The 24821-nt window shown below is 50.8% G+C and overlaps 8 protein-coding genes across 8 annotated transcripts; 4 read left to right on the forward strand and 4 right to left on the reverse strand.

Annotated features, from left to right (window-relative positions):
• Positions 1–223: 223 nt before the first annotated feature.
• On the forward strand, positions 224–3067 carry CONPUDRAFT_104536 (uncharacterized protein). Its single transcript, XM_007770454.1, has 7 exons — positions 224–499; positions 559–664; positions 730–878; positions 935–1463; positions 1521–2705; positions 2780–2873; positions 2936–3067. The coding sequence occupies exons 1-5, from the start codon at positions 257–259 to the stop codon at positions 2153–2155; spliced, it is 1662 nt and encodes a 553-aa protein (XP_007768644.1). The 5' UTR covers positions 224–256; the 3' UTR covers positions 2156–2705; positions 2780–2873; positions 2936–3067.
• Positions 3068–3551: 484 nt separating this feature from the next.
• On the forward strand, positions 3552–4930 carry CONPUDRAFT_104541 (urease accessory protein UreG). The gene is made up of 6 exons (XM_007770455.1): positions 3552–3827; positions 3888–3966; positions 4022–4092; positions 4143–4414; positions 4470–4538; positions 4589–4930. Exons 1-6 carry the CDS (start codon positions 3686–3688, stop codon positions 4781–4783), a joined length of 828 nt encoding a protein of 275 aa, XP_007768645.1. The 5' UTR covers positions 3552–3685; the 3' UTR covers positions 4784–4930.
• Positions 4931–5118: 188 nt separating this feature from the next.
• Positions 5119–8454, reverse strand: CONPUDRAFT_82276 (phosphoglycerate mutase-like protein). The gene is made up of 17 exons (XM_007770456.1): positions 8430–8454; positions 8246–8377; positions 7934–8188; positions 7866–7875; positions 7757–7812; positions 7577–7705; positions 7519–7524; positions 7325–7472; positions 7106–7270; positions 6890–7053; positions 6579–6836; positions 6303–6521; positions 6189–6251; positions 5639–6139; positions 5390–5580; positions 5204–5319; positions 5119–5140 (listed from the first exon to the last, which is right to left on the reverse strand). The coding sequence occupies exons 2-12, from the start codon at positions 8366–8368 to the stop codon at positions 6504–6506; spliced, it is 1332 nt and encodes a 443-aa protein (XP_007768646.1). The 5' UTR covers positions 8369–8377; positions 8430–8454; the 3' UTR covers positions 5119–5140; positions 5204–5319; positions 5390–5580; positions 5639–6139; positions 6189–6251; positions 6303–6503.
• A 250-nt stretch (positions 8455–8704) lies between these two features.
• On the reverse strand, positions 8705–11218 carry CONPUDRAFT_82277 (uncharacterized protein). The gene is made up of 9 exons (XM_007770457.1): positions 10811–11218; positions 10607–10752; positions 10425–10559; positions 9909–10372; positions 9465–9849; positions 9387–9405; positions 9150–9337; positions 8971–9092; positions 8705–8918 (listed from the first exon to the last, which is right to left on the reverse strand). Exons 1-9 carry the CDS (start codon positions 11086–11088, stop codon positions 8889–8891), a joined length of 1767 nt encoding a protein of 588 aa, XP_007768647.1. The 5' UTR covers positions 11089–11218; the 3' UTR covers positions 8705–8888.
• Positions 11219–11324: 106 nt separating this feature from the next.
• On the forward strand, positions 11325–12830 carry CONPUDRAFT_165461 (alpha beta-hydrolase; the record flags this gene model as incomplete). Its single annotated transcript, XM_007770458.1, has 5 exons — positions 11325–11416; positions 11481–11554; positions 11630–12196; positions 12263–12315; positions 12415–12830. The coding sequence occupies 5 exons, from the start codon at positions 11325–11327 to the stop codon at positions 12778–12780; spliced, it is 1152 nt and encodes a 383-aa protein (XP_007768648.1). The 3' UTR covers positions 12781–12830.
• A 638-nt stretch (positions 12831–13468) lies between these two features.
• CONPUDRAFT_104552 (uncharacterized protein) lies at positions 13469–20323 on the forward strand. Its single transcript, XM_007770459.1, has 24 exons — positions 13469–14139; positions 14202–14300; positions 14349–15335; positions 15395–15416; positions 15467–15549; positions 15597–15645; positions 15700–15737; positions 15789–15959; positions 16012–16199; positions 16252–16558; positions 16610–16694; positions 16747–16774; positions 16822–16900; positions 16955–16984; positions 17036–17246; positions 17298–17501; positions 17555–18015; positions 18068–18207; positions 18256–19089; positions 19146–19308; positions 19365–19517; positions 19580–19724; positions 19772–19986; positions 20064–20323. Exons 1-19 carry the CDS (start codon positions 13621–13623, stop codon positions 18650–18652), a joined length of 4098 nt encoding a protein of 1365 aa, XP_007768649.1. The 5' UTR covers positions 13469–13620; the 3' UTR covers positions 18653–19089; positions 19146–19308; positions 19365–19517; positions 19580–19724; positions 19772–19986; positions 20064–20323.
• A 556-nt stretch (positions 20324–20879) lies between these two features.
• On the reverse strand, positions 20880–21833 carry CONPUDRAFT_104558 (uncharacterized protein). The gene is made up of 3 exons (XM_007770460.1): positions 21354–21833; positions 21177–21299; positions 20880–21124 (listed from the first exon to the last, which is right to left on the reverse strand). Exons 1-3 carry the CDS (start codon positions 21685–21687, stop codon positions 20979–20981), a joined length of 603 nt encoding a protein of 200 aa, XP_007768650.1. The 5' UTR covers positions 21688–21833; the 3' UTR covers positions 20880–20978.
• A 691-nt stretch (positions 21834–22524) lies between these two features.
• CONPUDRAFT_153805 (uncharacterized protein) lies at positions 22525–22969 on the reverse strand (the record flags this gene model as incomplete). The annotated part of the gene is made up of 2 exons (XM_007770461.1): positions 22525–22787; positions 22846–22969. The coding sequence occupies 2 exons, from the start codon at positions 22967–22969 to the stop codon at positions 22525–22527; spliced, it is 387 nt and encodes a 128-aa protein (XP_007768651.1).
• Positions 22970–24821: the final 1852 nt, after the last annotated feature.

Genomic DNA, 24821 nt, shown 5'->3' on the forward strand with positions numbered 1-24821 from the left:
GCTTGAACGGGGCAGGGAGAGACGGAATCGAGCTCAGTTTCAAGCTGGCTTCTGGAAATAGCAGGGCATGCTGTCGTCGCTATAGCTAGGCACAACCCAACGTCAACACGCCCTGTGGGGAAAACGGTGAAACATAAATAGAATCAATAGAATGCTATGACGAATGCCACCGCAACCTTTCATAAACGCATCTCAAATCGGCAACAACCTTGACACCCCTCAGCAACGTTCGCCGAGCTGACCGGGCTGCAATCCGATGCAGACAAAAGAAATATGGGCGTGTCTGTCGTCGTCGCTGGCTTCTAGTCTACTCTCTCTTCATCCTAATGATCTCGCCGCGTCCAACTTCCAGACACCGGCATCCTGGCTCCCTTGGTGGGATTGGGCCGGGATGCCCGACGATCACCCTCCTTGGCTTACTCTCCTCCAATACTATAATATGCGTTCAAATGGTCAGATAGAATTTCGAGGACAAGGCGGAACAGTCCTCGATTCGCTTGTGAGCGCTCATCTGCCCTAAGCCTTCCGCGCTGCCATGCTCAAGCGGACCCCTTGCAGCCGTTACCAGATTTTGATCTCATTCCCAAGGAACTCCTCCGTCTAATCGATGCTATTTGCGAGCTGCAGCTAGATCGGCTTCCACATTCTATCGCTGATGCCTGGGGTACGGGTTTATGTCGTGTTCAATTATCACCGTTAACTCAATGGGAAGGATTTCTGGTGTTTCAGAGACATGTCCTTCTCTTAGCGGAAGAACACATGGCATGTCCCCCAAGAAGGAGCACGAGTCTAAACGGATGGTGTCTTGCATCTCTAACACTCTGGGTTGCGACGAGTTGCGCGACGTTCGTCATGTCGTTGATGTTGGCTCAGGACAGGTTAGCGTCGTTTGCTTGCCTTTTGTTGTGATAACTGTGGTACAACTTGTGCCCAGGGGTACCTCTCGCGTGGCCTGCAGGACCTGGGACTACATGTGCTCGCTCTGGACTTCAACGAGGTTCAGACGACTGGTGCACAACGATGGCAATCCAAGGAGGAGAAACGTCGAAACAAGCGGGACCCAAAAGATGCCATAGGACAACTCCGACAAGATTCTGACGGCATCCTACACAAAGATATACAGGAAGCAGATCTTGGACACCATGATCGCAATGTCGCGCAGTCTTGCCAGGGCTCTTTGACCCACTGGACGACACACATTACCCCCGAAACGCTCAATTTCACCATAAACAGCTGGCTCGAGCAGTCTAGTCATCACATCCCTTCTCACAGCCAGCTCCATATCAGTGCCCATGACGCTGTTCCTGTGCTGCTCGTCGCGTTGCACGCATGCGGCTCTCTCACACTCAACGTCGTCCGAACGTTCTTATCCAAGTACATTTCTGGGAGCGACGGGCAATCAAATTGGACTCCGCGGGCTCTCGTGATCGTCGGTTGCTGTTACAACCTCATGTCTGCGGGCGGTGCGTCGTAGCGAGAACGTAAAGTGTATTGAAGTGAAACGGCTAGTATCTTTTCAGATTTCCCGCTTTCGCGCGCTCTTCGTGGGGAAAACGGGCGGGTCCGACTGTCGTTGGCACATCTACAGCTGGCTGCGCAGGTGCCCTCGCAGTGGTTGCGAGATGACAAGGCATACGACGATTGCCAGCTCGCGATTAAGAAGGTCGTTTATCGGGCACTATTGCAAATCGTTTTACAACGTAATCGCGACCAGGGATTCAGGAATTCGAGCGAAGTAGACGGGGCATTGGATGACCCAGGCTTGCAAGGCATCGGCGAGACAATTCAGAATCGCCGACTGGGAAAGCTCAATAACGCAGCATATCGAGATTGGCAAACATTTGTCACCCATGCATTGAAGAAGATGGATGTGAAAGATGACGAACTGGGGCAAATTCAGATCAGCGTCGACGAGCGGCGGGGACTGGAACAACGCCTGAGTGTTTTGCACGTCCTGCGCTGTTTGCTCGGACCGCTGATCGAAAGTCTCATCATCCTAGACCGGTATGATTGGTTACGAGAGAGCCTGGCGGAGGCCAAGGCCAAGGGAAGGGCTAGCATGAAAGCGGAACTTTCTAATATCTTTGATCAGCGGACGGGGAGTGCAAGAAATATTGCTATAGTCATACGCCCCGAGCAAGGATGCGGATCGTAAAAAACAAAATATAGCCGATATCATAGGGACTAATCTACGACGAATTGGGCAGCCAGCTTGCTTGAACAGTGTTTGAACGCCGTCGTCTCGATGACCTGACACCGCCATGGTTGGCACTCGGACCGCACAGCGTGCTGGGTAGGCAGCGCTGATCCCCGTGAATTTAGCAACGGAGGCCGCCTCGTAGCCGCCATGAGTGGACGCGATTGCCTATCTTTGCACAGATCCGATCTGCTTCAAACGCGCCGACAATAGTGGAAGAAAGCCGCGATCCGAATGCCTGGTTTATGCCTTGAACAAGACTCGGGGGGAATTGGGATATACGAGAAATTTTGCGGCGTCCCGGCGCTGTGTTGTTGGTATGACTGCTTGATGGTGGTGGCGAGTCGCCGTCCCAAGCAGGCGCCTCCGCGCCCTCCTGATCATCTTCCGCGCCGTTAGCGTCAATGAGGGCCCATGCGATGGAGGCATGGAATCGCGGATCTGCATAATATTGGCTTTGCCTCAAGGCACTCAGGGCGGGTGACAGGGTGTTGGACATTGATGACAACTTGAAAAGAAGACGGAATTAGAAAAATTGGTCCTCGGGGCACAATGCTAAAGTGACGGAATATGTCAACTCACGCTTGCATGTCCGGCGCCGATCTCCATAGCCAAAAATATTCGGGTGCTGTCATCGTTTTTTAGCTCGGAAAAGGAGGCAAAAGAAGCGTTGAAGCTGTGAAAGCGGGATGTTCCGTTAATATAGCGTCAGCGGGACTGGTGAGGTGGCGAACCCACGGAGCGTAGGATTGCGCGACGGCAGATATGGCACGCTTGATGTCCTCGCGCTGGTGTGCTCTCACGAACAAAGGGCGCGAGAGGGAGATGTGAAGCTCTTTTTTTGGTTTGATGGAGCTTGCTGAACCATCCTGGACTGGTACACCGAGAGGGTGTATGGTGGGAACGTCTTTGGCTGCGACGTGCAACACGTCATCAATGAGGGCAACGAGAGGAGACCTGGGATCTAGGAAGAGTGGGACATAAATGTAAGTGGCGAATTGTCCTTCGACATGGGGAGTCGAGCGCGTTCTTCCTTGGTGTAGAGCGGGGTCATTAACGGGCACTACTGGAGTCAAGGAGGACGGGAGAGATGGCAGCTTTTTCCTGACAAACACAGGTCATGATGGCTTCGAGCGACGTTGTGGTGCGTATGCCTACCTCTTCTTCTGTTCTGGTTTGACTGTGTCATCTTCAGATGAGCTTGAATAAGCCACGAGAGCCGACGCGCTCGACCGTTTCATGCGCCCCAGACAAGTTCTAGTGACACAAGCCAGAACACGTGGCTCGCGTCAACGTTACCGAGCGGATGCTTTTATAGATAAGCATGCTTTAGCTACCGGTGCCGTAGGGTGCCGTCCTCCTCTAGACCTCCAGTAAGGTGAGAAAAGCTTCGTCTATAACTTTAATAGGTGGGTAAGGACTATAATCCCTTTGTCCTTTCGCACTCCAAGGATAGATCCTTTACCAGGCTGAAACATTTTTCGCAACATGAGCGCCCAGTTTATCAACAACCTCGGAACATCTGCTGTAAGCCAGAGTGCTCACGTTCACGCGCACGAGACAGCAGGCGTACTGCACTCGCACGATCTCAACGAGCATGGTCATACTCATGAGCATCTCGACCATGCCGGTAGGTTCCCCATCTGTTGTCACCTGCTTTATTATAGATTAATTTCCGATATTTCCGTAGGCAAGTTTGCGGAGAGAGACCTGCCTGACTACTCATCTCGTAACTTCGAAGAGAGAGGTTTCACTGTCGGCATAGGCGGGTACGTACACCCGTCCCTCCTCATCGATTGTCTTCGTGACACCTGGCGATCCTAGACCTGTTGGATCTGGCAAGACGGCGCTTACGCTTGCCCTCTGCCAGCGTTTACGCAAAACGCATAACATCGGTATGCTCGTCTTCTATTACTTGATACGGGTTAATACAATGTTGATCAAGCTACCGTTACAAACGACATCTTTACCAGAGAAGATCAAGAGTTTCTGATCAAGAACAAAGCCCTCCCGGCATCCCGAATCCTCGCCATCGAGACAGGAGGATGCCCACATGCAGCGATCCGCGAGGACATCAGTGCCAACATGGGTGCACTCGAGACGCTCCAGGCCAAGTATGGCTGCCAGCTCCTCTTCGTAGAGAGTGGAGGTGACAACCTTGCTGCAAACTACTCTCGAGAGCTCGCGGACTACATTATATATGTCATTGACGTTGCTGTGAGTGTCGATGTCGCCGATGATCTACAGGCACGAACCAAATGATCAAATGTAGGGTGGCGACAAAATCCCGCGTAAAGGTGGACCCGGCATCTCGCAGTCAGACTTACTTGTCATCAACAAGGTGGGCAGAATGTACCTTCCCTACAATCATTCGCTGAGAAACTCTGGTAGATCGACATTGCCATTTATGTGAACGCGTCGCTTGAAGTGATGTCGCGCGACGCAAAGCTTATGCGGGGTGACGGGCCGACCATATTCACGAGCGTGAAACACGGGCAGAACATAGACGACGTAGCCGAGCTCATCCTCGCTGCTTGGAGAACGGCTGGTAGTCCAGGCGAAGAAGGACCTGTCGGTGATGAGTGAACTGGGACTTGACTGGGACAATGTAGTTTTTAGCAGCAAATGTGGTATGAGTGACTGTACGATACGGAAGACTACTCCTCAGAATTGGAACGATTGTAGCCTGAACATTCCAACGATACGTGCTATGATTTTATGATATGAATTCGCCTTTGAGCTGGTATGTTCTACGTCATTCTCAGTCACATGATCTTAGATATACCCCCACGTTTCCCAAGATTAATCCAGTACTGGTACGGTCAGCAGCAGGCTGCGTTACGTTCATCCATCTCATGACTTCGATAACCTCCTCAACTCCACAGGGATATACTATCGTTCGTATCAAACGTAAAAGGACTGACGAGCCACTGGATGCGCTAGGTATGTTCTCCAGGGGAACGATAGCCAACTATCATGGCTCAATACAAACCGTCGTTATCATAGTCGTCGAGTCAAAGGCTAGGAGGAAGAAGACGCGTGAAGGTCTCGACGTCTTCCAGTTTGCCGAGACGGTGGAAGAGGTCGCATGGCGGGATGAGCAACTCCGGAAAGATCTCCAGGTGTGTTTTGTCAACGCCAGTCTCACCACAAGACAAGCAAGTTCATGTGCAAGGATTTCACTTCCTTCAGTCTCGCCTCTCGCAATTATATAGCAATGCCCCAGAAACATCTACGTCGCAGCTCGACAATGCTCGTGTCTCACCGCAGCAGGATCCTCAGAATCCTCCGCTGAAACAATTACCTACACCCTCGAGACGTTACAAGGTACGGCCGCTCGCTGAGCAAGAGAAACCCAAGTCTTCAAGGTTTATGACTAGCCCGTATGTGACGCTCTTACTTATCGTTCTCCATATCTACATCTCTTACCTCCTCTCGAAGGCCCAAGGTTATATCCTCGAAGGATCTCCCGCCCAAAGATGGGCTCAAGATGTACGATGCTATCCTCGACAATTCTGGAATGAATGAGCCTGCCTTAGACCCCGAGATGGAGAAGTTCCTCCCGATGCTCCAGGATTACCTCAGGCGTGAGTGTTTCCCCATTTATTGACAATGTGCACGCCAAATATGCGTGATTAGTCAATGAGATCGACGCTCCCGGTATAATGTCTCGGTCAACAACTTCATCTCCTGGGCCTACTATAAGCAAAGGGGCACAAGACGAATATGTTTGGGACGTCTTCTACCGACGACCCGCCACTCTCAGCGAATGGAATAGCGTTGCAAACGTCGCGACGCTGTAGGTGGTCAATGGTCGGCGATCTCGCCTTCTCTGACCGTACTCCCTCTCTAGGTCAGGGCTTCCTCCTGTTGCATCAGACATGTATGATAGTGACACTGATGAATCTGAGCCGGATGATGAAGCGGATGAGGATTCCAACGGTGTGTCTCGCTCACGAATCCAAAGCTGATCTTTGTTCATCCAACGCAGCCGAGGAGTATTACAGGAATGATTATCCAGATGAAGAAGAATCGGATGATAGTAATAGCAGCGGTAAAGCCCTCATTACACGTTTTTTTGAATATGATTGACACATAACTCCAGATATGTTCCATGAAAACCAGGATTACGATGACAGCGACTAACTGCGAGCGAGGTACGACTCTCGACAATACATCTTGAGACACCAGAGAATCATCAATGTTTGCATATGCACTAACCTACACGGATGCCCATGGGCTTTGATTACAACTTTTAGCGCACAATCTATGCTAGATCTCTTTTACTCAAGAATCATAATATCATTTACTTCCTAAGCTCGAGCTAGGGGGATGGCGTTAGTTTGAAAGCAAAGAAAAATAATTTGAATTTGTCCCTTACCTCGTCGTCGCTGTGGATTTTGCGTGAGTGGCGACGTTTACCAAACGAGAGGAATCCGAAGAAAGCGAGAGCGCCCAGCATCAGTAGGGAAACTGCGACAGTCAAGCCTGCGCCGAGGAATCCAGCGCCGACGGGGCTGATGCGAGTGTGAGCCGATGCACGACCTTGGTCTTCTGCAAGGGTCAGGGCTGCGCATCCACGGTCTTGCGAATTAGAGCAGACCGAACACCAGTCTGCGGTGGTGTTCACGGCATAGGGCTACATGCAGCGTTATATAAGCGAATTAGAATCAAATAAACACCAGCGCATACCGCGAGGTTATCGACGAAGGTCGACATCGGCACGTCACCATTTTGGTTGAGGAAGTTGTAGGTTACGAAGTCTTCATCAGTTCCGTTCTTGAAGTTAAACCGGATCGTAGGCTGCCCTGATGAGGATTGCCGGACCTCGAGGGCCACCGCGGCGGCATAGTTGACTGATCTATTGTCAGCATATTTGGCGGCCGTTGCTGTGGCTGGAGAACGTACCCAAACCAGCCAGTTCAGGGTTCTGAGCAGCGACTCCCGTCATATTGAAAAGGGAGAGGAAAGGTTTGTAGGATATCTCAGTGATCGTGAGCAAAGTCGGGTTAGAAGAGTTTGCAATGTCGCTCAAATCGACGAGAATCGTAGGGAGCATAGCTTGGGCTGCGACTGCGGAGAGGCTTCAACAAAGTCGCACTTGGTGTCAATATGAACTAGACTTGCTGTTTCCAATACCACCCAAGTTGGAGGAACTGAATACATTATACTCGTGCCAGTTTGCCAGGTCCCGGGCCTGTGCCTCGAATGTGGAGGGAAGTTCCTGGGCAAAAGTAGAGTTGTGTACGCTTTGCACATTCACGTAATCGTAAATCTAGTAACCGGTGAGTCAAGCTCACGGACCACTCTGTTACACCTACATTCCACTTCACCAGCAGTCAGTCAAAAAGCCTCAAGCATAATGAACAGTGGGCTGACCATGTTTTGCAGCGAGTTAGATCGTCCACCAAGGTAAGGTTTCAGAGCATTCAGGAAGTCAGCGCTTTCTTGAGCTTTTTGTTGGAAAGCGGTCGAGTTATAAAACGCTGTCGTATGATCATCGAAAGTCTGAAAGTAGTAATTTAAACGAGATAAATAATCCAGATGTTCGTTCCGTACGTTACAGTCATCAAAACCTTCCAGAGATACGTCTTCATCGGGATCGACTGCGTCGACTTCATGGAGAGTAAGCGAGGGATGATATTTCTGGAGAATTTGTGCGGCTTACCAGGAACATACTAAGACCCGATAAGAGACTTGCCCAGTAGTACGAGTGCGTAGTAAAACAAGGCTTACCTGGTACCCTCCCAAGGGTGCTACGATCGTCGTTCCGTTCGCAATCGTGATGTTGTTCGAAGACGTAACCGGCCACATTCCTTGCGTCACAGAAACGCACGAGTCGTAGATGACCATGTCTTCGCCGCCAAAGTCTGCACGAACATAAATTTGGTTTTGATCAAACAAGTCCGTGCTGATGTTAGCAATGTAGGAAGGCGAGGAAGCGTTCAGGTAGAGAGAACGCAGCGTGCTCCCTAGCTGGAACTCTTGTTGCTAGTATCAAGCATGTCAGCTCGCCGTGCTAGAAGGGCAAGAATGAGGGGAGCGAACGTTTCCTAAAGGTGTAAGTTGGGTAGCCGTCGGGCTGTAGGTGTCGGGATTCTGCCAAAACTCCTGGCGATCACCATGTCGGATGATGAGCGCGACACCTAGTAGTTGACCGTCGTTGGACATGTTGATGATCTGTACAAATAGTTGGGAATACAATCCGTGTAGAGTCAATGCATATACACACCAGTATCGGCTATCGGCCTTCACACCTACGACTCGGGGGAGGAGCAGGACAAGAGATCCAAGGGACGCAGAGGGCGCATCCTTGTACATATACGTGTCTGCATGCCCGCGGCGGAAGGCCGAGAAGCTCTCGTCATGAGAAGTCAGTGCGCTAAACGCTGGCTTTTGACAGGCCACATCGATCGGATGATCACTGGGATCGCATGCGCACATGTCTGCTGGGAACATCGTCGGGCTTGTTCGGATAAGGCGGGAAAGGCACAAATGAAGGAACAAGCCACTGATATATACGCGTGAATGCGGTACTTGTAGACATGCGTATGCGCTGCTAATGAACAGGCACTGAGCGTCTTTGTCTGTAGTAGTACGAGAGTTCTAAACGTGCGCTGAGCTTCTATTTTGAGGGGGCCTCCTTGCTTGTATCTCATATTATTTCCTTGATAGCAGCTCTCGAAATGTGCTAAAGAGATCCGCCAACAGATTCCATTGTCTGATGATCCTTAGTGAGAGGATCAATCAAGCAAGGCACTGGGAAGACTTACGAAAGGTGAGGCGGTGGGGCCATCAAGAATGGCTATCTCCTCTGGTGTAAATGGTAGGCGAGGTACGAGCATGGTTCTGATAGGCACCAGCAGTAAAATTATCACCGGGAATCCAATGGCGGCTACGGGATTCGTTAGAACGTTGAAGCAATGATCGATGATCGCAGCCGTAGACTGACCTATGGTCTGCGTAATAGCGAACGTCGCCCCGAAGGCAACAAGCTGTACTGCTATGAAAAGCAGAAGCCGCGATTTCCGCACCTTGCGCAGCGGTTCGTCGGGGGGTGTGAGCGACCTATCGCGGATCAGATACAAAATCTTCACGGTAATTCCATTGCCTTGCAGGGCATCGGCACCCATGAACCAGCTGAAAGGGCGTGAGAACGGAGAAGACGAACGAACTAGTAAATGCGTACAACAGTCCGGCAAGTACCCCTGTTCATACATCAATACTGTAGGTCATAATGAAAGAAGAAAAGAAAGAAAAGCCTCACCTCTCGGTATGAGACTAAGGATGTGCAAGAAGGGCCCGGTGAGCAAGACCAGGCAGAGAGCACCTTGTGCCAAGTTGGACACTCTTTGCTCTACCACAGCTACAGGAACCTCAACTTGCGCTAACGCCGGATCATACGACCCTTTCTCTCCCTCTGCAGGTGCACGAGAGCCAGATACACGTTCTTCCTCGTCTAAATCTTTTTTAGTTGGGCGGCCCATGACAAGTAGTGAAGTGGTATGGATAGGAGCTTGTGGTATCAACCCATTAGGAGCTGGAACTCCGATGAGGCCAGCAATGAAAGTGGTGATTCCGAGCAAGAAAAAGTCGTAATGAAAACCAGGCGGTTTTCGTAGTGGGAACTGCGAGCCTTGCGCGATAAGAGACTGAGTCAAAGAAATAAGCCATCTGAATTCTGAATCACACCGAATAGGAATATACACACAGAAACGTTATGATCGAAAAAGAACAGGACCCAGAGGATGATGCCAAAAGGCAAGGCTACGCCGACCCACTTGCCTTCTAGCTGCCAGAATCTGACAAGCCACTCTCTGCCATTGGCGGCTTGGAATGCACCACCTACAGGTAACGTGGTGGGATCCGTCTTATTGAAGCGTCCCCAGTATGCGACGCCCGTGGCAGCCACGAGAGAGATGGGCATGCCATAGTCAGCAAAGAAACGACGAACGTGTCGATGAAAGTAGGGTGTCTGGGAGAGCGCTTGAAAGAGGAACGACGTGACGAGCATGAGAAGGGCGCAGATGATGCTAACGAGCGGGCCATCTGTGCTTGGGGATGTATAAAATTGTCGGGTGATGACTTGGATGCCATACTGGAGGTAGACCCAAGAGACGTAGAAGCCGAAAGTGTCACATGAAAAAAGAGTGACATACTTGAGGAAGTTGCACCCTGAGAATGGACATTAGTGACGTCAATGCATACCTCAGAGAATTAGACATACAATTGAGTATGGCAGTAACCCAGTGGATGATGGCACTCCAGAGATAGACCCAGCCGACAAAGTGAAGGTAATTAGGTGGATTAGGTTGCTTCTCTATGATGTCGTAAATTGTCTTGTTAAAAACTGTGATCGGCCCTGTGTGGATGTGAGCTAGGAGCGAGGCCAAGTGACAGTCTACAGACCAGTGACGCCCGCAATTGTAAGCGGCTGGGCTCCAAAGACAGAGAAAACGAAGGCAGCCATGAATGATGATATGAGCACTTCTGCAACGCCGTATTGTTGGGTCGTTTCTATAAGGTCTAAGGAGAATGCAATGCCGGGGAGGACACTGAGAAAATCTGGTGAGACACAAGACATACTGAAAAGGGATCAATGGACTGATTTACTTTGCGAAGAAAATGAGCGCCGTGGAGGGTACGACACGGTAGTTCCAAGCGTCGGTCCAATCCCGCCTATACCAGGGCGCACGAGCACGGACGTCCTGCCTGATTCCAGCGCCGAGTCTAGCAATGAACCGAGGCAGGCGACTCTTGCGATTGGAGCCGTTGCGAAGAGTAGTGGAGGCATCCGCGGAGGAAAGGCCCGGGTGTTCTCTGACGGAGTTGTCAGCGACGCCGGACTCGGGCGGCCGATCAAGGACCTGGGCTTCGCTGTAGACTGCCATGGCTCTCCAAGCAATTGCAAGTGGGTGCAGCGACGGCCGCGGGTTCCTGACGGAAGAGGCTCAAGAGAGCGAGCCAAGGCGCATAGAAGCCAGTCGTTGACGGAATAATGTAAGGAATCCTCAGTCTCCTCACGGTCAACCTCCGTGCATGTTAACTCAGTATCCGTTCTTGTCGCGTCGCCGTGTTTCCCCTGGAAATATTCTTTCTTCTGTTCAAGCTAGTACATCCGTCGATGATGCTACTTGCACTCCGCACCGGGCTCGTCACCTTTGGTACTGTATACGTAGCCGTCCTGGCTTTGCTCACCCTGCCATACTTCCAGACACAGTGAGTAGCCTCAAAACACCCGTCACTGACCTTGGAATTCCCGTTGAGTCCACCTCAAACGCAGCGCCGTCTTCCTGAACGCGATACGGATACCATGGAAGGGCCAGCTTGATAAGCCAGAGCTGTATGGTCTAGCACGTACGTTCGTGTATAAATGATACCGGTAGTGTGCTCCCAACTATAACGTTGCTTCCATTTGCCGCTCATGGCTAGCGGGCAAGGCTGCTAATCTCTACATCACGACTCCCGACAACGTGACGCTTGGTGCATGGTTTATCCTCGCAGATCCTTTATACCAGCAACTCGATTTTCCTCCAGCTAAGGATGCTGCTTCTTCCAACATCGCCAAGGCCCTCCAGGAGTATCCGACCATACTGTTTTTCCATGGAAACGCTGCAACGCGTGCTTTTCATGTTCGGGTCCAGCAATACTCTGCATTCACGTCGAGACTGAGGGCCAACGTTTTCACCATTGACTACCGCGGATTCGGCGACAGCCAGGGCAAGCCGTCTGAAGACGGTCTGGCTACTGATGCGCGTGCCGCATGGGATTGGCTCATCTCGCAGGGCGCAAGGGCAGAGGATATCCTGATCGTGGGCCACAGCTTAGGTACCGCGGTCTCGGCGACGTTGGGTGCCCAGCTATCAACGGAAGGCATTCGGCCAAAGGGTCTGACGCTCATGTCACCGTTTTCGACGCTACAAGGATTGATCGATAACTATTACTTCTTCGGCACATTCCCACTCATGTTGCCACTGACGTGGATCCCTGGTGCAACTGGTGCGAGAGATGACTTTCGGCGATATGAAGCGTGTGGTTGATGAAGGGCATGGTTTTCTATTACAGATGCATACAAGCGATTCCTAGTGCATGAGTTCAACACGATGAGCAAGATCTCTGTAAGTGAAGCTGTGCCTAATTACCGGTCATTGTCCCCCAAGGGTTGACGTAGTTGTTGTAAACGTGAGGTACTGACATAAGATGGGGTACTGTGCCAGCGAATCAAAATCCCTATTCTTATCCTGCACGCTGAAAACGACTGGGACGTGTGTTCTGCGCACTCGGAGGCGTTGTTTGGAGTGCTCCTCGAGCCATTCTTGCCTGGTGTGGATGCACCCTCAAACGCGGCGATGAGCTCATGGACGCTGGAAGAGTGGAACGCGAACAGCGAACAGGTCCTGAAACGGAAGGTGGCGCGTGACTCGCTGGTGAAGCGGGAGACGATTGACGGCTTCGGGACGATAGAAACATTCGAAGGATCTGGAGAAAGAGCAGTCTGGCTCAAGACACTGGCCGGCTCGCACGACCGTGTCGGTCTCCTCGAGGGGGTGCACGAGATGATGAGGCGAACATTTGGAATGTAGAACATATGCATACGGTCCGACTTTTCAAATCTCCCGTTGACGGCCGGTCGGATCAGTACGTAATAGGGGTGAAGAAATGGGATAAGATGTAAAAGTTGGAATCGATGACGTCGTGCGCCCGAGGTGGTGTTGCAACGTCCCGTTTAGGAGATTGGTGTTTTGGGAATATGCGGTAGTATTAATAAAACATTGGGTAGAACGGCCAACGCCAGTCGACATTTGACGGTCGAAACGATCGCAGACCTTCTCTGCACACAACTGCGATGGCTGACGACACTCCGAACATACCAGGACACGGAGACTCAGAAAAACAGCCCCCGTCGTCCCCTTCACTTCACAGCTCATCCTCGTTCGTCTATCCAATTAGATCCCTCTTCAGCGGCATACACCGTAACAAAGACCAGTATGTCATCTCTTCGTTTTCTCCCCCACTCATCTCATGCCCTAAACATATCAAGGTCCCATCAGCACGAACATCACCCAAGTCCAGGTGTCACGACAGAACTCCATTGGTTTCCAAAACAACCTCGTCCAAACACAAGCATTGATCCAGAACATCCTTCTCAGCTAGAGCCAGCAAATGGTGCAGACCAAGACGACCCACAGCATGCCAACCTTTCTACCCCTCCAGGGTGTGAATCGTCAGAGGCCCTTCGCCAATCGCTCGCCAACCTATCTGTTAGTCACTCGGAAGCTCCAGTCCCTGTTGCCCCTGTCCGGCCACCAGAGGTCCAGTACAGGCCCTTGCCCTATAACGACGTAGACGGGGAATCAAATCAAGTGGCCGTAAATACTGCGGATTCCACATCCCCTGTCTCCGAGGGCTTTATTGCCGGTCCGATGGGCGAACCCGTCCCCCCACGTCCATTGACCCCCGACAGCGATCCAGAATACGCCGGCACCATGAACAGCAGGCGGCCAGCTCAGCTGTCACAAGTTGCCGCGAATGCCTTTACAGATTCGAGTGTCTTCAGTATCTCCGCGGAGGAGAGTTCACATCGTTTCAATTCCTCGGAGCTTGGCTACGTCCACCTCCCGCCCCTACCTTCCTCGCCGGCTCAAGCACCGAGTGATCGAGAAACGTCCTCCGGTTCATCAGCAATCACCAGCTGGGTGCAACAACAATCACAACCTGGAGGCTACTTTCAAGGCAGGGCGGAACGGATTGATGATGGCAACGCCATAACCCGTTCGTCCTCCGTCCCACCGTCGTCGTCGCTTTCAAGTGTAGCCCACGGCAGCTCACGAATGTATGACGAGGAACGCCTGATCACTAGTCGGTACCACCATGTTGAGGATGAGAATGGCCATCACGTTGTGACCGGGAGAGAGGGAAAGCTCACTCGATGTGAAGATGAGGTGCGCTCCGCGCCATACCTGCACTCTAATCCTGAACTGACTTTTTTCGCTACATACGACAGCCTATCCGCACCCCTGGGGCAATACAGGGGTTTGGTGTGCTGATTGCAGTTGACGAAGATCCTGACAAAGGCACATTGCTCGTCCGTCAAGTGTCAGAGGTAAGGTTTTTCGCAACATGAGAGCTCTGATCATGACTATTACCATAGAATGCCACCGAAATTCTTGGCCTATCTCCGAAGTACTTGTTTTCGTTGGAGTGTTTTACCGATGCCCTGCCAGATACCCAAGCGGATGTTCTCTGGGACAATATTCAGTTCCTAAGTGAACCGTATGTAAACGCTGATGGTCAGGAGGATAGCCCCCACGTCTTTTTGCTCAGTGGCTGGGGTGAACCTGGCAGTGGTGATGCCTCTAGCAATCGTTCTCTAGGGCGGCGCGAGTGGACCTGCTGGTGTGCATTGCATCGAGCACCTGTAGTGCTTTCACCAGAAGTTGATGCTGGAGCCAAAGCGGGAACCGGCCTCATAGTGCTTGAGTTTGAGCTCGAGCTCGACACACTGCACGCTCTCTATCCTATCTCTAATGACATTGTTACGGGTAGTTTCTCGCCTTCCGATAGTACTCCGGGTAGCGACTCCACCGGTGCTTCCAGTGAAACCTTGGTCTCAGCTGATGTTGGCACGTCCACTGTCGTTGGTGCTAACAACTTCACTGCTGTCAGTCAATGGCCAAGTGAACCTGTAGCGCAGACAAATCCTGAAGATGAAGAATGGAAGCCGTCAGCGGAAGATATCCTCGAGAGCACAACCAACTATGCGAAGCCCATACCCGCATTGGAACGGCTGCGTCGCTTGTCTTCTTCGGTCCCCAGTCGGTCTAATCCACCAGCAAGTACGGGCCCGGGACGCAACAGACGCGGTCGACGAAAGGCTGGAGCTACTGGAGTCGGCATGATGGATGTTTTCGCAGTTATGGCTCAGATTAACGAACAGTTGGGCTCGACCACCGATTTGGATATGTGCTTGAAGGTCGTAGTCGGCATCATCAAGGACCTAACGCAGTTTCATCGAGTAATGGTTTATCAGTTTGATGAGGTATGGAACGGTCAAGTCGTCGCGGAACTTGTGGACTGGAGTAAGACACATGAACTTTATAACGGTCTCCACTTTCCCGCGTCCGATATTCCCGCCCAGGTATGTATCATGCCTTCAGAGGTTCATCCTTTAAAACCGTGATATTCATTATCCTTTAGGCTCGTCAGTTGTATACTATCAGTGAGTTTTGTCAGTCATCCACATATCTCGTAATTCGTGACGCTTTGCAGACACAGTACGTATGCTGTACGACCGAGATCAACCGACAGCCCGCATCGTTGTACGACATACAGATGATCTCAAGGCACCTCTGGTGTGTAAAGCGCTTTCGCCTTGATTCCTCCTATTCAAGCCATATAGGACATGACTCACTCATACTTGCGCGCCATGAGCCCTATACACATCAAATGTTTGTCTCCTCTACCGTGTAGAAGGTAACATACAGCTCATCTTTTATATCTAGATTTAGAGAACATGGGTGTCCGAGCATCATTGTCGGTGGTCAGTATACGTTGACCTGAGCCCATTCACTGTTCTTGACACAGACTATAGTCGGTAATTGCCTTTGGTCAACTATGGGGTTTAGTTTCGTGCCATTCCCATGGAAGTCACGGAATGCGTGTATCTTTTCCTGTTCGGCAGATGCTCCGCTTGCTCAGTCAAACTATATCACGGAACATCGAGCGACTGAGTTATTCACGTCGTTTGCAAACAAGGAGATTAGTATGTTTAAATCCACGTTTAGTCCTCCGGAGCTCATCATCGGTTTCTTAAGATCAACCCCATGACACCTGACAATAGCTCAAGCGGATATATCGTCTCGAACGCGGACGACCTTCTCACCTTATTTGACGCTGACTACGGCATTCTCGTTATCGGCGAGGGTGCTAAAATCTTTGGGCCGAATCTTCATGGGCAGGAGATTCTGGCGGTGGCCGAGTACCTTCGCCTAAAGCAATTCGAGTATGTCCCCTGCATTTTCGGCGTGACCTCGAGATTGAATTATATCATGAAGTACCATACAAGTATCTCAAGCACTCGTCAAGGATTTCCCCGACTTGCAGCTTTCGACCGGCCTCGAAGTTATTGCTGGCCTGTTGTACGTCCCTCTGTCAACTGGGGGTAACGACTTTATCGCGATGCTACGGAAAGGTCAGCCCCGTAACGTGAAGTGGGCAGGCAGACCAAATAAGGTTCCATCAAAGAGTCTTGAACCCCGCAAGTCGTTTAGGACGTGGTCTGAGACAGTGGCTGGTCGTTCTCGAGCATGGACTGAGGAAGAACTTGAAACCGCTGGTGTTCTTGCCCTGCTGTACGGAAAGGTTGGCGATTACGGCAGATTTCGCTTCATGCCAGGTTGACCGTCTTCTTAGTTCATCGAAGTCTGGCGTCAGAAGGAATCAGCTCTGCAAACATCAAACCTGACCAACCTTCTCTTAACTAACGCGAGTCATGAAGGTGAAGCCTTCGATACGCAGAATTTAAACATCTACTTATGCTATCCTTGTAGTGCGGACGCCATTGAACCATATCATAAAGTCAGTGATATGTTTCCTACAATGCTTTATAACTTATATCTGGCAAGTTACCTCGAGTTGGCCATGAACTCTCAGCTTGACGGGGAGACTCGGGATCACTTGTCAAGGTCGCATACGGCATCCAAGGTATGTAGCTAGTAATCCGGTTCGATGAATCGAACATCCTCATTGGCTTTGCAGAATCTCCTGTTCACCATCAACGATCTCCTAGTGAGTGTGAAGTAGGGTATCCAGGATTGATTCTCATGCTATCACCTGCAGGACCTTACCCGGCTGGAAAGCGGCAATGAAATATCGTTCAACGAGCCATTCAACCTTCGTAATGCTATTGAGGATGCTACCCGTATATATAGCAATGAGGCAGCCCGACGTCTCATTGATTTCCGTGTCAGCGCTTCGGAGGGTCCCAAAGGTGTACTCGGTGATGTCAAAAAGATCAAGACCGTGGTTGCAAACTTAACAGCGAATGCACGTAAGTACTGGGAAATGTCGATTTTGCACAAAGCGTTCACCATGAACACAGTCAAGTATACATCGAAGGGATCCGTCAGTGTACACTGTCGTACATTTGAGGAGCCTCAAGGACTTCGGCGATCATCGCAGACAGCCGTCGAGATTGTAGTGGCGGATACCGGGTGCGGCATCCCTCCCGACAAGCTTCAAAGCATCTTCCGGGAATTTGAACAAGTCGAATCTGCGGACCCGCGGGACCCTGTTCCGGGTGTCGGTTAGTCTCGTATCTGGATATGGAGAGATTGTTTGCTGATATAAAGTGCTCAGGTTTGGGTCTTGCTGTGGTGGCAAGGATAGTCGAACAATTAGGCGGACAACTGCGGGTGGAATCCACTGTAGGTGTTGGAAGCCGCTTTTCTTTCCTAATTCCCTTGGAGCTGTCGAATGTCGGCTCGGATGCGTCAGGGTCGTCGTCCGCTCAGACGCGGTCCTCTTCATCGCTGTGTCTTCAGTCACGAACCAACAGCCAAAGTTCAGGAAACGAGATCGACAACATTTTTGAAGCTTTTACCGGCTCGTCACTATCCCCAAATCGTCGATCGCTGTCCGACCATGGAAGTGATCGGATGCTACCAGCGTTGCCAGAGCCATCAGCGAGATTGCAGGCTGTTGACGACGACGTCGTCACAAAGCATATTGCTAGCAAAAAGAAAACAACCCATACGTCGGTTCATTCTCTCCAAACTGGATCGGGGTTTCTCCCACCACTGAGAGTGCTCGTCGTGGAGGTTCTGTATTTGTGTTTTAGACTCTACGCAATACTGACATCATCGTCTAAAGGATAATGACATCAATCGAAAAATCCTCTCGAAACGGCTAGAAAAGGACGGCCACGATGTCGTCGGGACCACTAACGGCCAAGAGGGCCTTGACACAGTCAAGTCTGACTATGGTTTTGACTGCATACTCATGGATATCCAGTCAGTCCCACATCCTGTTGCGGAGCTGTCAAAGCTGACTTAACTTAGAATGCCAATCTTAAATGGCTTTGAATCCACCGAGCAAATCAGAAAGCACGAGACCACTCGTCCCCCACCCGACCAACTTCCCGAGGAGCAACGTCGTCAATCCCAAGTGCTTAACGGGCGCATACCCATCTTCGCTGTCTCTGCTTCCCTATTCGAAAATCAACGCGGGGAGCTTCTCAGCTATGGCTTTGACGGCTGGCTTTTAAAACCAATCGATTTTGACCGCCTTCGTGTCATACTCAAAGGCACCCTCGATCGTAATCAGAGAAAGCTGGAGATCTACAAGCCTGGTCGCGTCTGGGAAGCAGGAGGTTGGCTTTGTCGGCCTCCCTCTTCTAAACATCGCAATACGGATCAGATGACAAATCAGCAACCTCACATTGTCAAGGGTAACTGAAGTTCGCTCCGCGGTTATTATCCGCATTTTTTTGGTCGCCGATCGGTCATTACATTCATCTTCGTCTCTAAGCGTTAAGCGCTGAAGACTTTCCATGATATTTGAAAACAGCATAGCAATCGTTCTCAGCCATCTTGCTATGTTTCTCGCTATTTGATACCCATCGGTTGTCGCGCGTCAACCAGAACGTTTTTTCTCTTTCCTTTGGGCTCGGTGTCTCACTGGTAATGTACTTAGCACAACAAGCCATACACGTACTTGCATCACATATGTATACTGCATTCTTCCGAGAACATTCATACTCTCCAACTTGCATCATCCTAGCTCACATTCCCACTTCATTCCTACTTCCTCATCCCCTACTTGCACCCAACTCCACAAGTTCTCAGCCCTTTATATGCTCTCAGCCGCGGCCCGCGTAGGGAACTCCGGTGGCCCTGATCAACCAATTAACATCCCTGTATTACACGACTTGCATAATAAATACACATACATGATGTTCATATTGAGCACGTTGACGGTGTTCGGAAGCGCCGCAATATGCACAACTGTCTCGGCGACGTGGATTGGATCAAAGGTGGGTTCGACTACCCTGCGCCCATCTGGTTGTAGTGCACCAAGAGTGTGACCTGATGCCATGGAGGTATGTGCATTGCCTTCGTAGCGAACCTTCAGCAAAGCGAGTTTTTGATGAATTAGTGAGTCTAATCACCGATATCAATTTGAGTGACCGCAATGTCGAATTTGCGGCCTTCAATCGCGCTAGCTTTGGTGAGACCTGAAATAGCGTGTTTAGAGCACGCATATGCAATCGAATGTGGGCGAGGAACATGGGCAGCGAGAGAGCCGTTGTTGATGATTCTACCTGATTACGCCAGTTTTCAACATTTTTACGGGATGCACCCTATATGCCGAGGCAGGACATACCTCCTGTTGGGTTCTGTGCCTTGAAAAGCTTGAATGCTTCGCGAGTGCAGAGGAAGGAGGCATTCAAGTTCACATTGATAACTGAAGAGAACAAATCATATGACATCTCGTCGAGCGGTGTTCCGTTGTCACTTATGCCGGCATTCTAAACCGAGTCAATAATGCACTGCGTCACTAGTGTAGCGTGCTGACGTTGAACAAGAGGTCCAGCCTGCCGAGCTTAGTGACGACCTGGGAGAACAAATCCTTGACGAAGGACTCGTCTGAGATGCTGCCTGCCACGACGACGTGCTTGTCAGAGTTAGTGCAGGCCGTCTTGGTTTGCTCTAGTTCAGGTAGCCTTCGAGCTGTCAGAGCGAGTGTCCATCCTGCTTCGGAGAGCTTAATGGCAGTCAAGCGACCAATGCCTAGTGCAGGCGATTGTTTGGTTAGTAGGATGTAATCGCAGTACGAAGACGGAGTCAACTGCTGCAGAATGGCGTACCAGACGAAGCGCCGGTGATGAGAGCAACTTTAGGGGCTGACATATCGGCTAGTATGGCGAGAGGGACTGAAAGAACTTCAAGAAACAGTACGATTGGGCATTAACACGAATGCATGATCCTCGTCCACCCACGAAACTCTTGGGAAATCTTTCCACGAGAGATCAGCCTGACTCGCACGAGGAAGGACGGATGTCCGACGGGAGGTGCCACCGAAACCTCAGATCTTCAGAGCAGGTGACCGGGAGACCATCCTGTCAATGACGTTCGCTCTCAATGGAAGCTACCGACCGACGGTGAGTTGCATTGGACATTGTAGATGAAGTTGCATTACGAGGAGACAATTATGCCCGGACCGGACTGGTACTCTCGTACATACCACGTTTTGGAAATGACGTCACGAGAGACAAACCCTAGCAGACTCAAAACTCGTCATCCTGTAAGCGATCGAATTAATGGTAAATGTACTCGTTTGTTGCAGCGCCATTAGGTCACTGCAGCACTCGGAATACGTTCCCTTCATGACAACTTCTTCCCTAGGATCCATATAACAAGTGTATTTCATCACGAAAATATGAGATATAAGTAGTCCCTTCAAATCTAAAAGCAAGTTACCGTATGTATTGTGTAGCTACCTGACCCGCGTTGCATCAACTCAAGCCTGGAGTGTATGCAATGATGCTGGGGTAACTGTAGGATTGCAAAGCTGGTAATACCCAATTGCAAGGCTGCAAAATACTGATCCACTGGATCTAGATGTTTCGTCCTATATGTCACCGGATAATGAAGAAGTCGAACCAGGAGCTGGTAACAACGCTAGGTTGTCGCCCACTGCAGCGAGAACATCAACCGCAGCCGTGTCGCATATGTCGAGGCTGAGCGCAAGAGTAATGGGGGTGTTGAGACGGTGTGCTTGCCTAATACTTCGTGCCGGCGACGAGGATGCCAAAAACAACACCTATGATGGTCCCAAGCACGAAGGCAAGGCCGGTAAGAGAGTTTCTGGCAATTGGATAGTAGCCGCGAATGAGAGCGGCTTGCGTTGTAAAGTACCGGACGACCCCTAGTAACAAGTCATTGTCAAAACAGACTTGAGAGAATTGAAGGGGACGAACCGTAGATAAGGACCAAAAGGCCAAGGAGGATTATCACCGCTCCTAACGGCCGTGCCCATTGCTCCAAGTTTATTCCAGGTGTGTTCAGCGTGTTGGCGGAAAGCGTAAAAAGTTGCACAAGAGCTGGAAAATACGGTATTCATTGGGAAGGCTAGTAGAGAAGGGGTAGTAACGTACCGACACCGGCGCTCGAACAAGCCAGGCTGGTTCTGACGTAGGCTAGGTACGTCCGCTCCGAAGCCAGGTGGTCGCGGGCAACATTGCCCTTATTCTCGAGAACAAGACTAAGTTTGAAAGGCGCAATCAGGCTCTTAAAGCGCGACGGTGAGGGAGGTTCGGAGTCCGATGTCTTGGGGCATGGTGCAGGATTTGGTGCAGAACACTGAGGTAATTGACTTTCAGCGCTTGGCTGCCGATCCGCTGTAGGAGACGCGTCAATGTAGGTGTCTGTGGAATGCTGCTCGTCGAGGCTTGAGCGTGTTGTCCTGTCCGAGTTCTGGTCTCGTTGCATGGCAATGGAATATTTGCAATGTGAAGCTACCGCCGGGTTGGGTGGGTGTAATTAGGCGAGTGTATATACGGGTGAAATAAATACTAAAAGCCTCGAGGAAGAAGAGATGGATAAGATGTATGTTGAGGAGGGATTCGGAGAGGGGGATGAATCGGATCTCGAGGAGTCTGTTGTCCGGCCATTTGTGTCTTGCGGTGTATTGGAGATCTTGAGACAACCTTGAGAGGGCGTTGCCACATGTCTGCGGCGATAGAGATTTTGAACCCCGACCTTATCCTTGTAACAGCTTTTCCCCAACATCATTGACTTCTCGACGCGAGTTCCACCGTAGCTCTGCAAACTCATTCCACCATGCAATACTGTAATTCTTCTCTACATACCATTCATGGCTTGGTCATACCAATGCACCAAGTATAGACCATGCTTGGTCTGTTTGCTCTCTGAAGCTGAAGCGCTCCAGCTCTGGAGCTCATATCACCCATATGCGAGGAGGGTAATCGAATTCCGAATAGCACACCTTGTAATAACCCTTGCTCTACCACACTCCGAATTCGTGATCAGCCCTGAACAGCCTCACTGACTAAAGTTGTTTGCACGGCGGCCACTGGGTATCTTGGTGGCATTATTGGCCCAGCAGCTATGGCACGTGAACATGAACATAGGTCAATCAGCGCTACGATGTGTGGAACACTTCCACACTCTATAGTACGAAGCCGGTTTTGTCCTGCCAAGCCCATCATGCATGGAGACAAGCGGAGGTTCTCATGTCGTGCACCCTGAAGGGTCCGAAGTTATGCTTGCAATTACTCTACTGATACAAATTACTCCAGGAAAGAATTACTGTACACCCGACTCTTCCGAAGGGAGTGCATGGGTGCCAAACTGGTCAACACCCTCTGCATGGCGCTTCCGCCCTGGCTGTCCATCGTGACGTAACTCTTTGCTGGACATTCCTTGCCCTGGTTTCCCAATGGTCTCTGACACCTCGGCAGAATTCGCGCCAGTGAGCGTGCTCGAGGCGGTGACTGGAGGTTGGGGAGCAGCTGCATCGTTGTCAACATATGTGTCCACCTGGATAGGGGCAGACTCAGGCTGGCGACCTATTCCAAGTTAGCAGGCGCTTTAAGAACAGAAATCATGAAGACATCCATGACATACCTTCGGGCCGACCATCCCTAATACCCTGGTTCGATTGGGAGGACGGGTCGGTGTAGTCCGTCTGACGTGTGCTGAGGTTCTTGCCCTCGAGAGAGTGGCGCTGATCGGTCTGAACGTGAGACATGATGGTGTTCGAGGAAGCTTGGTGAATTGTTATTGGGAGTGTTTGGGATTAAAAGATGAGGTCTTGCAATGCTAGTGACCTCCCTTATATACGGGATGTACAGGGTTGGGTTTCGGAGGACTTGGGGCTAATGAGAATAGTATGATGTAACTCTGAGATCATGGCCAATTCGGCAACGACGCAAGTGGGAGCTCGGCACAGACATGGTGGCTCCGAGCGCCACCTCATAAAATCGGAAATGCGGTCTGTTGTTGATCTGGGAATGATCATGAGAGGTTAACATGACGAGACTTGTGTTGTTTGGGCAAAATAACTGTTCGTTCGTTCCCTACTCTTTCATGAGTACATAGCCGTTGAGAGTAAACATCGGGCGTATATGATTCAAGAGTCAAGGGCCAAGAACCAGTACGAGCCTTGTATGGCCATACTTTTGCGACTAAGTCGATCATGGTGTAATGCAGATGCGCAATGATCCTTGCTTAGCGTACTAAGTACGATGATCTACTCGTAGAAGGAATATGGTCAAGTATGTACTCGTTCATAATACACGTAGTCATGGACTATGCTTTCCGACCGCTGATCGGGATCATTGAACTGTACGCCACTCGTAAGGAATTTGAACCACCCGAGTTCTAGTGCGAGGCAGGCGGTAAACCGCTAGGCTTAGGAGACATGGTCAGGTCGAAGTCAAGACCAGACGCTTTCGTGCGTCAGCAAAGGGACGGGCCATCAAGGAGAATATCGCTTTTTCAACTGGTAGTTTCTCTTGGGTGGGAAAGGATTAGTGACCGTATGATGCCGCTTTATCAACGGGTGCTGGATTAACCGTACGTCCAGACTTGAACGTTGAAAGGGCTTACTGTCCACAGCGCGCCATGGAAGTCGAGTCGGGTTGGGACGGGAAATTGTATCTGCTTCCTGGGTGACTGTTGACCCGGGCGTGACGACAAAGAGATGCACAGAAAAGCACTTATGTCCGCGCAGGTCCACGCCAGGGGCAGCAATCTCGGATGAATGTCACGAGTACCGACGCAGCAGGCCCAGTTACGATTGAGCAGCATGCGGGCGCGTTAAAGGTGGGACGCGCTATCTATCTCGACTCCCACGTCAGGAGTGGCAGGTGGGTATTCATGATCTGCATGATTGAAGCGCTGGGTACATCCTCGATGCTGGGTCACGGTGTCGGATTTATGATAATGAACATCAATGGGACATTGCTGCGCCTTGAGTGTGTCTCCGACGATGACTGAGGTTGAATAAGAATGGGCAAGTGAACAAGGACAGAAATAGGCTAGCGAAGAAAGGTCGCCATGAGAGAGGTGATGCACCAGAATTTACTCTGGAGACTGCAACCAGCTGCAACCGTGGGCGAGGTAGATAAACACAGGAGATGCGGCGGGCATGATGGATGATGGCGAACGGTGAGATACGGTGAGATTGCAGTCAACGTACATACTGGCAGTGAGTTGTAGAGGATAAAAATAGATGAGTACCACTCTGGACTGGATGCTCAGCATGTACGCGTCAGAAAGTAGACGCTGGCGAGGCACCCACTGACTTATCAGGAGGTGATGTTGTACAGACTGATGCAAGTGGGTAGGTCCGAGGTTTAGCTGTGAGATTGTGAGCGGTGGTGAAGAAGAAAGAGTTTTACCCCTATCGGCCCCGCGTGGGGATCGGCATGATGCTAGATTTATTTTTAGCACTGACGGGACTTTCTTGTTCACCACTGACTCGGTTCCCCTGGTAATGTTATTGGACCTCCCACACCGACGAGCAGAGCTCAACAGCGTTCAAACATTCAGCGCTAGCCGTTGTCAAGTCAATACAAATCATCGTCCACTGCACCCGT

Source organism: Coniophora puteana (genome assembly GCF_000271625.1).
Source record: "Coniophora puteana RWD-64-598 SS2 unplaced genomic scaffold CONPUscaffold_6, whole genome shotgun sequence".
NCBI classification, from domain to species: Eukaryota; Fungi; Basidiomycota; class Agaricomycetes; order Boletales; family Coniophoraceae; genus Coniophora; species Coniophora puteana.

Bases quoted from the DNA above. Each gene is read 5' to 3' on its own strand.
- CONPUDRAFT_104536 (XM_007770454.1), top strand. From the start codon at position 257: ATGCAGACAAAAGAAATATGGGCGTGTCTGTCGTCGTCGCTGGCTTCT. The intron at 879-934 runs GTTAGCGTCGTT...ACTTGTGCCCAG, and splicing joins TTGATGTTGGCTCAGGACAG to GGGTACCTCTCGCGTGGCCT. The intron at 1,464-1,520 runs GTGCGTCGTAGC...GTATCTTTTCAG, and splicing joins CAACCTCATGTCTGCGGGCG to ATTTCCCGCTTTCGCGCGCT.
- CONPUDRAFT_104541 (XM_007770455.1), top strand. From the start codon at position 3,686: ATGAGCGCCCAGTTTATCAACAACCTCGGAACATCTGCTGTAAGCCAG. The intron at 3,828-3,887 runs GTAGGTTCCCCA...ATATTTCCGTAG, and splicing joins TGAGCATCTCGACCATGCCG to GCAAGTTTGCGGAGAGAGAC. The intron at 3,967-4,021 runs GTACGTACACCC...TGGCGATCCTAG, and splicing joins TTCACTGTCGGCATAGGCGG to ACCTGTTGGATCTGGCAAGA.
- CONPUDRAFT_82276 (XM_007770456.1), bottom strand. From the start codon at position 8,368: ATGTCCAACGACGGTCAACTACTAGGTGTCGCGCTCATCATCCGACAT. The intron at 7,706-7,756 runs GTACGGAACGAA...TACTACTTTCAG, and splicing joins AAGGTTTTGATGACTGTAAC to ACTTTCGATGATCATACGAC. The intron at 7,271-7,324 runs GCAAGTCTAGTT...GCCTCTCCGCAG, and splicing joins CTTGGGTGGTATTGGAAACA to TCGCAGCCCAAGCTATGCTC.
- CONPUDRAFT_82277 (XM_007770457.1), bottom strand. From the start codon at position 11,088: ATGGCAGTCTACAGCGAAGCCCAGGTCCTTGATCGGCCGCCCGAGTCC. The intron at 10,560-10,606 runs GTCTGTAGACTG...ACATCCACACAG, and splicing joins TACAATTGCGGGCGTCACTG to GGCCGATCACAGTTTTTAAC. The intron at 10,373-10,424 runs GTATGTCTAATT...GTCCATTCTCAG, and splicing joins GGTTACTGCCATACTCAATT to GGTGCAACTTCCTCAAGTAT.
- CONPUDRAFT_104552 (XM_007770459.1), top strand. From the start codon at position 13,621: ATGGGCGAACCCGTCCCCCCACGTCCATTGACCCCCGACAGCGATCCA. The intron at 16,775-16,821 runs GTCAGTGATATG...ATATCTGGCAAG, and splicing joins CCATTGAACCATATCATAAA to TTACCTCGAGTTGGCCATGA. The intron at 18,208-18,255 runs GTCAGTCCCACA...GACTTAACTTAG, and splicing joins TGCATACTCATGGATATCCA to AATGCCAATCTTAAATGGCT.
- CONPUDRAFT_104558 (XM_007770460.1), bottom strand. From the start codon at position 21,687: ATGCAACGAGACCAGAACTCGGACAGGACAACACGCTCAAGCCTCGAC. The intron at 21,300-21,353 runs GTACGTTACTAC...CGTATTTTCCAG, and splicing joins TTGTTCGAGCGCCGGTGTCG to CTCTTGTGCAACTTTTTACG. The intron at 21,125-21,176 runs GTTCGTCCCCTT...ACTTGTTACTAG, and splicing joins CCTTTTGGTCCTTATCTACG to GGGTCGTCCGGTACTTTACA.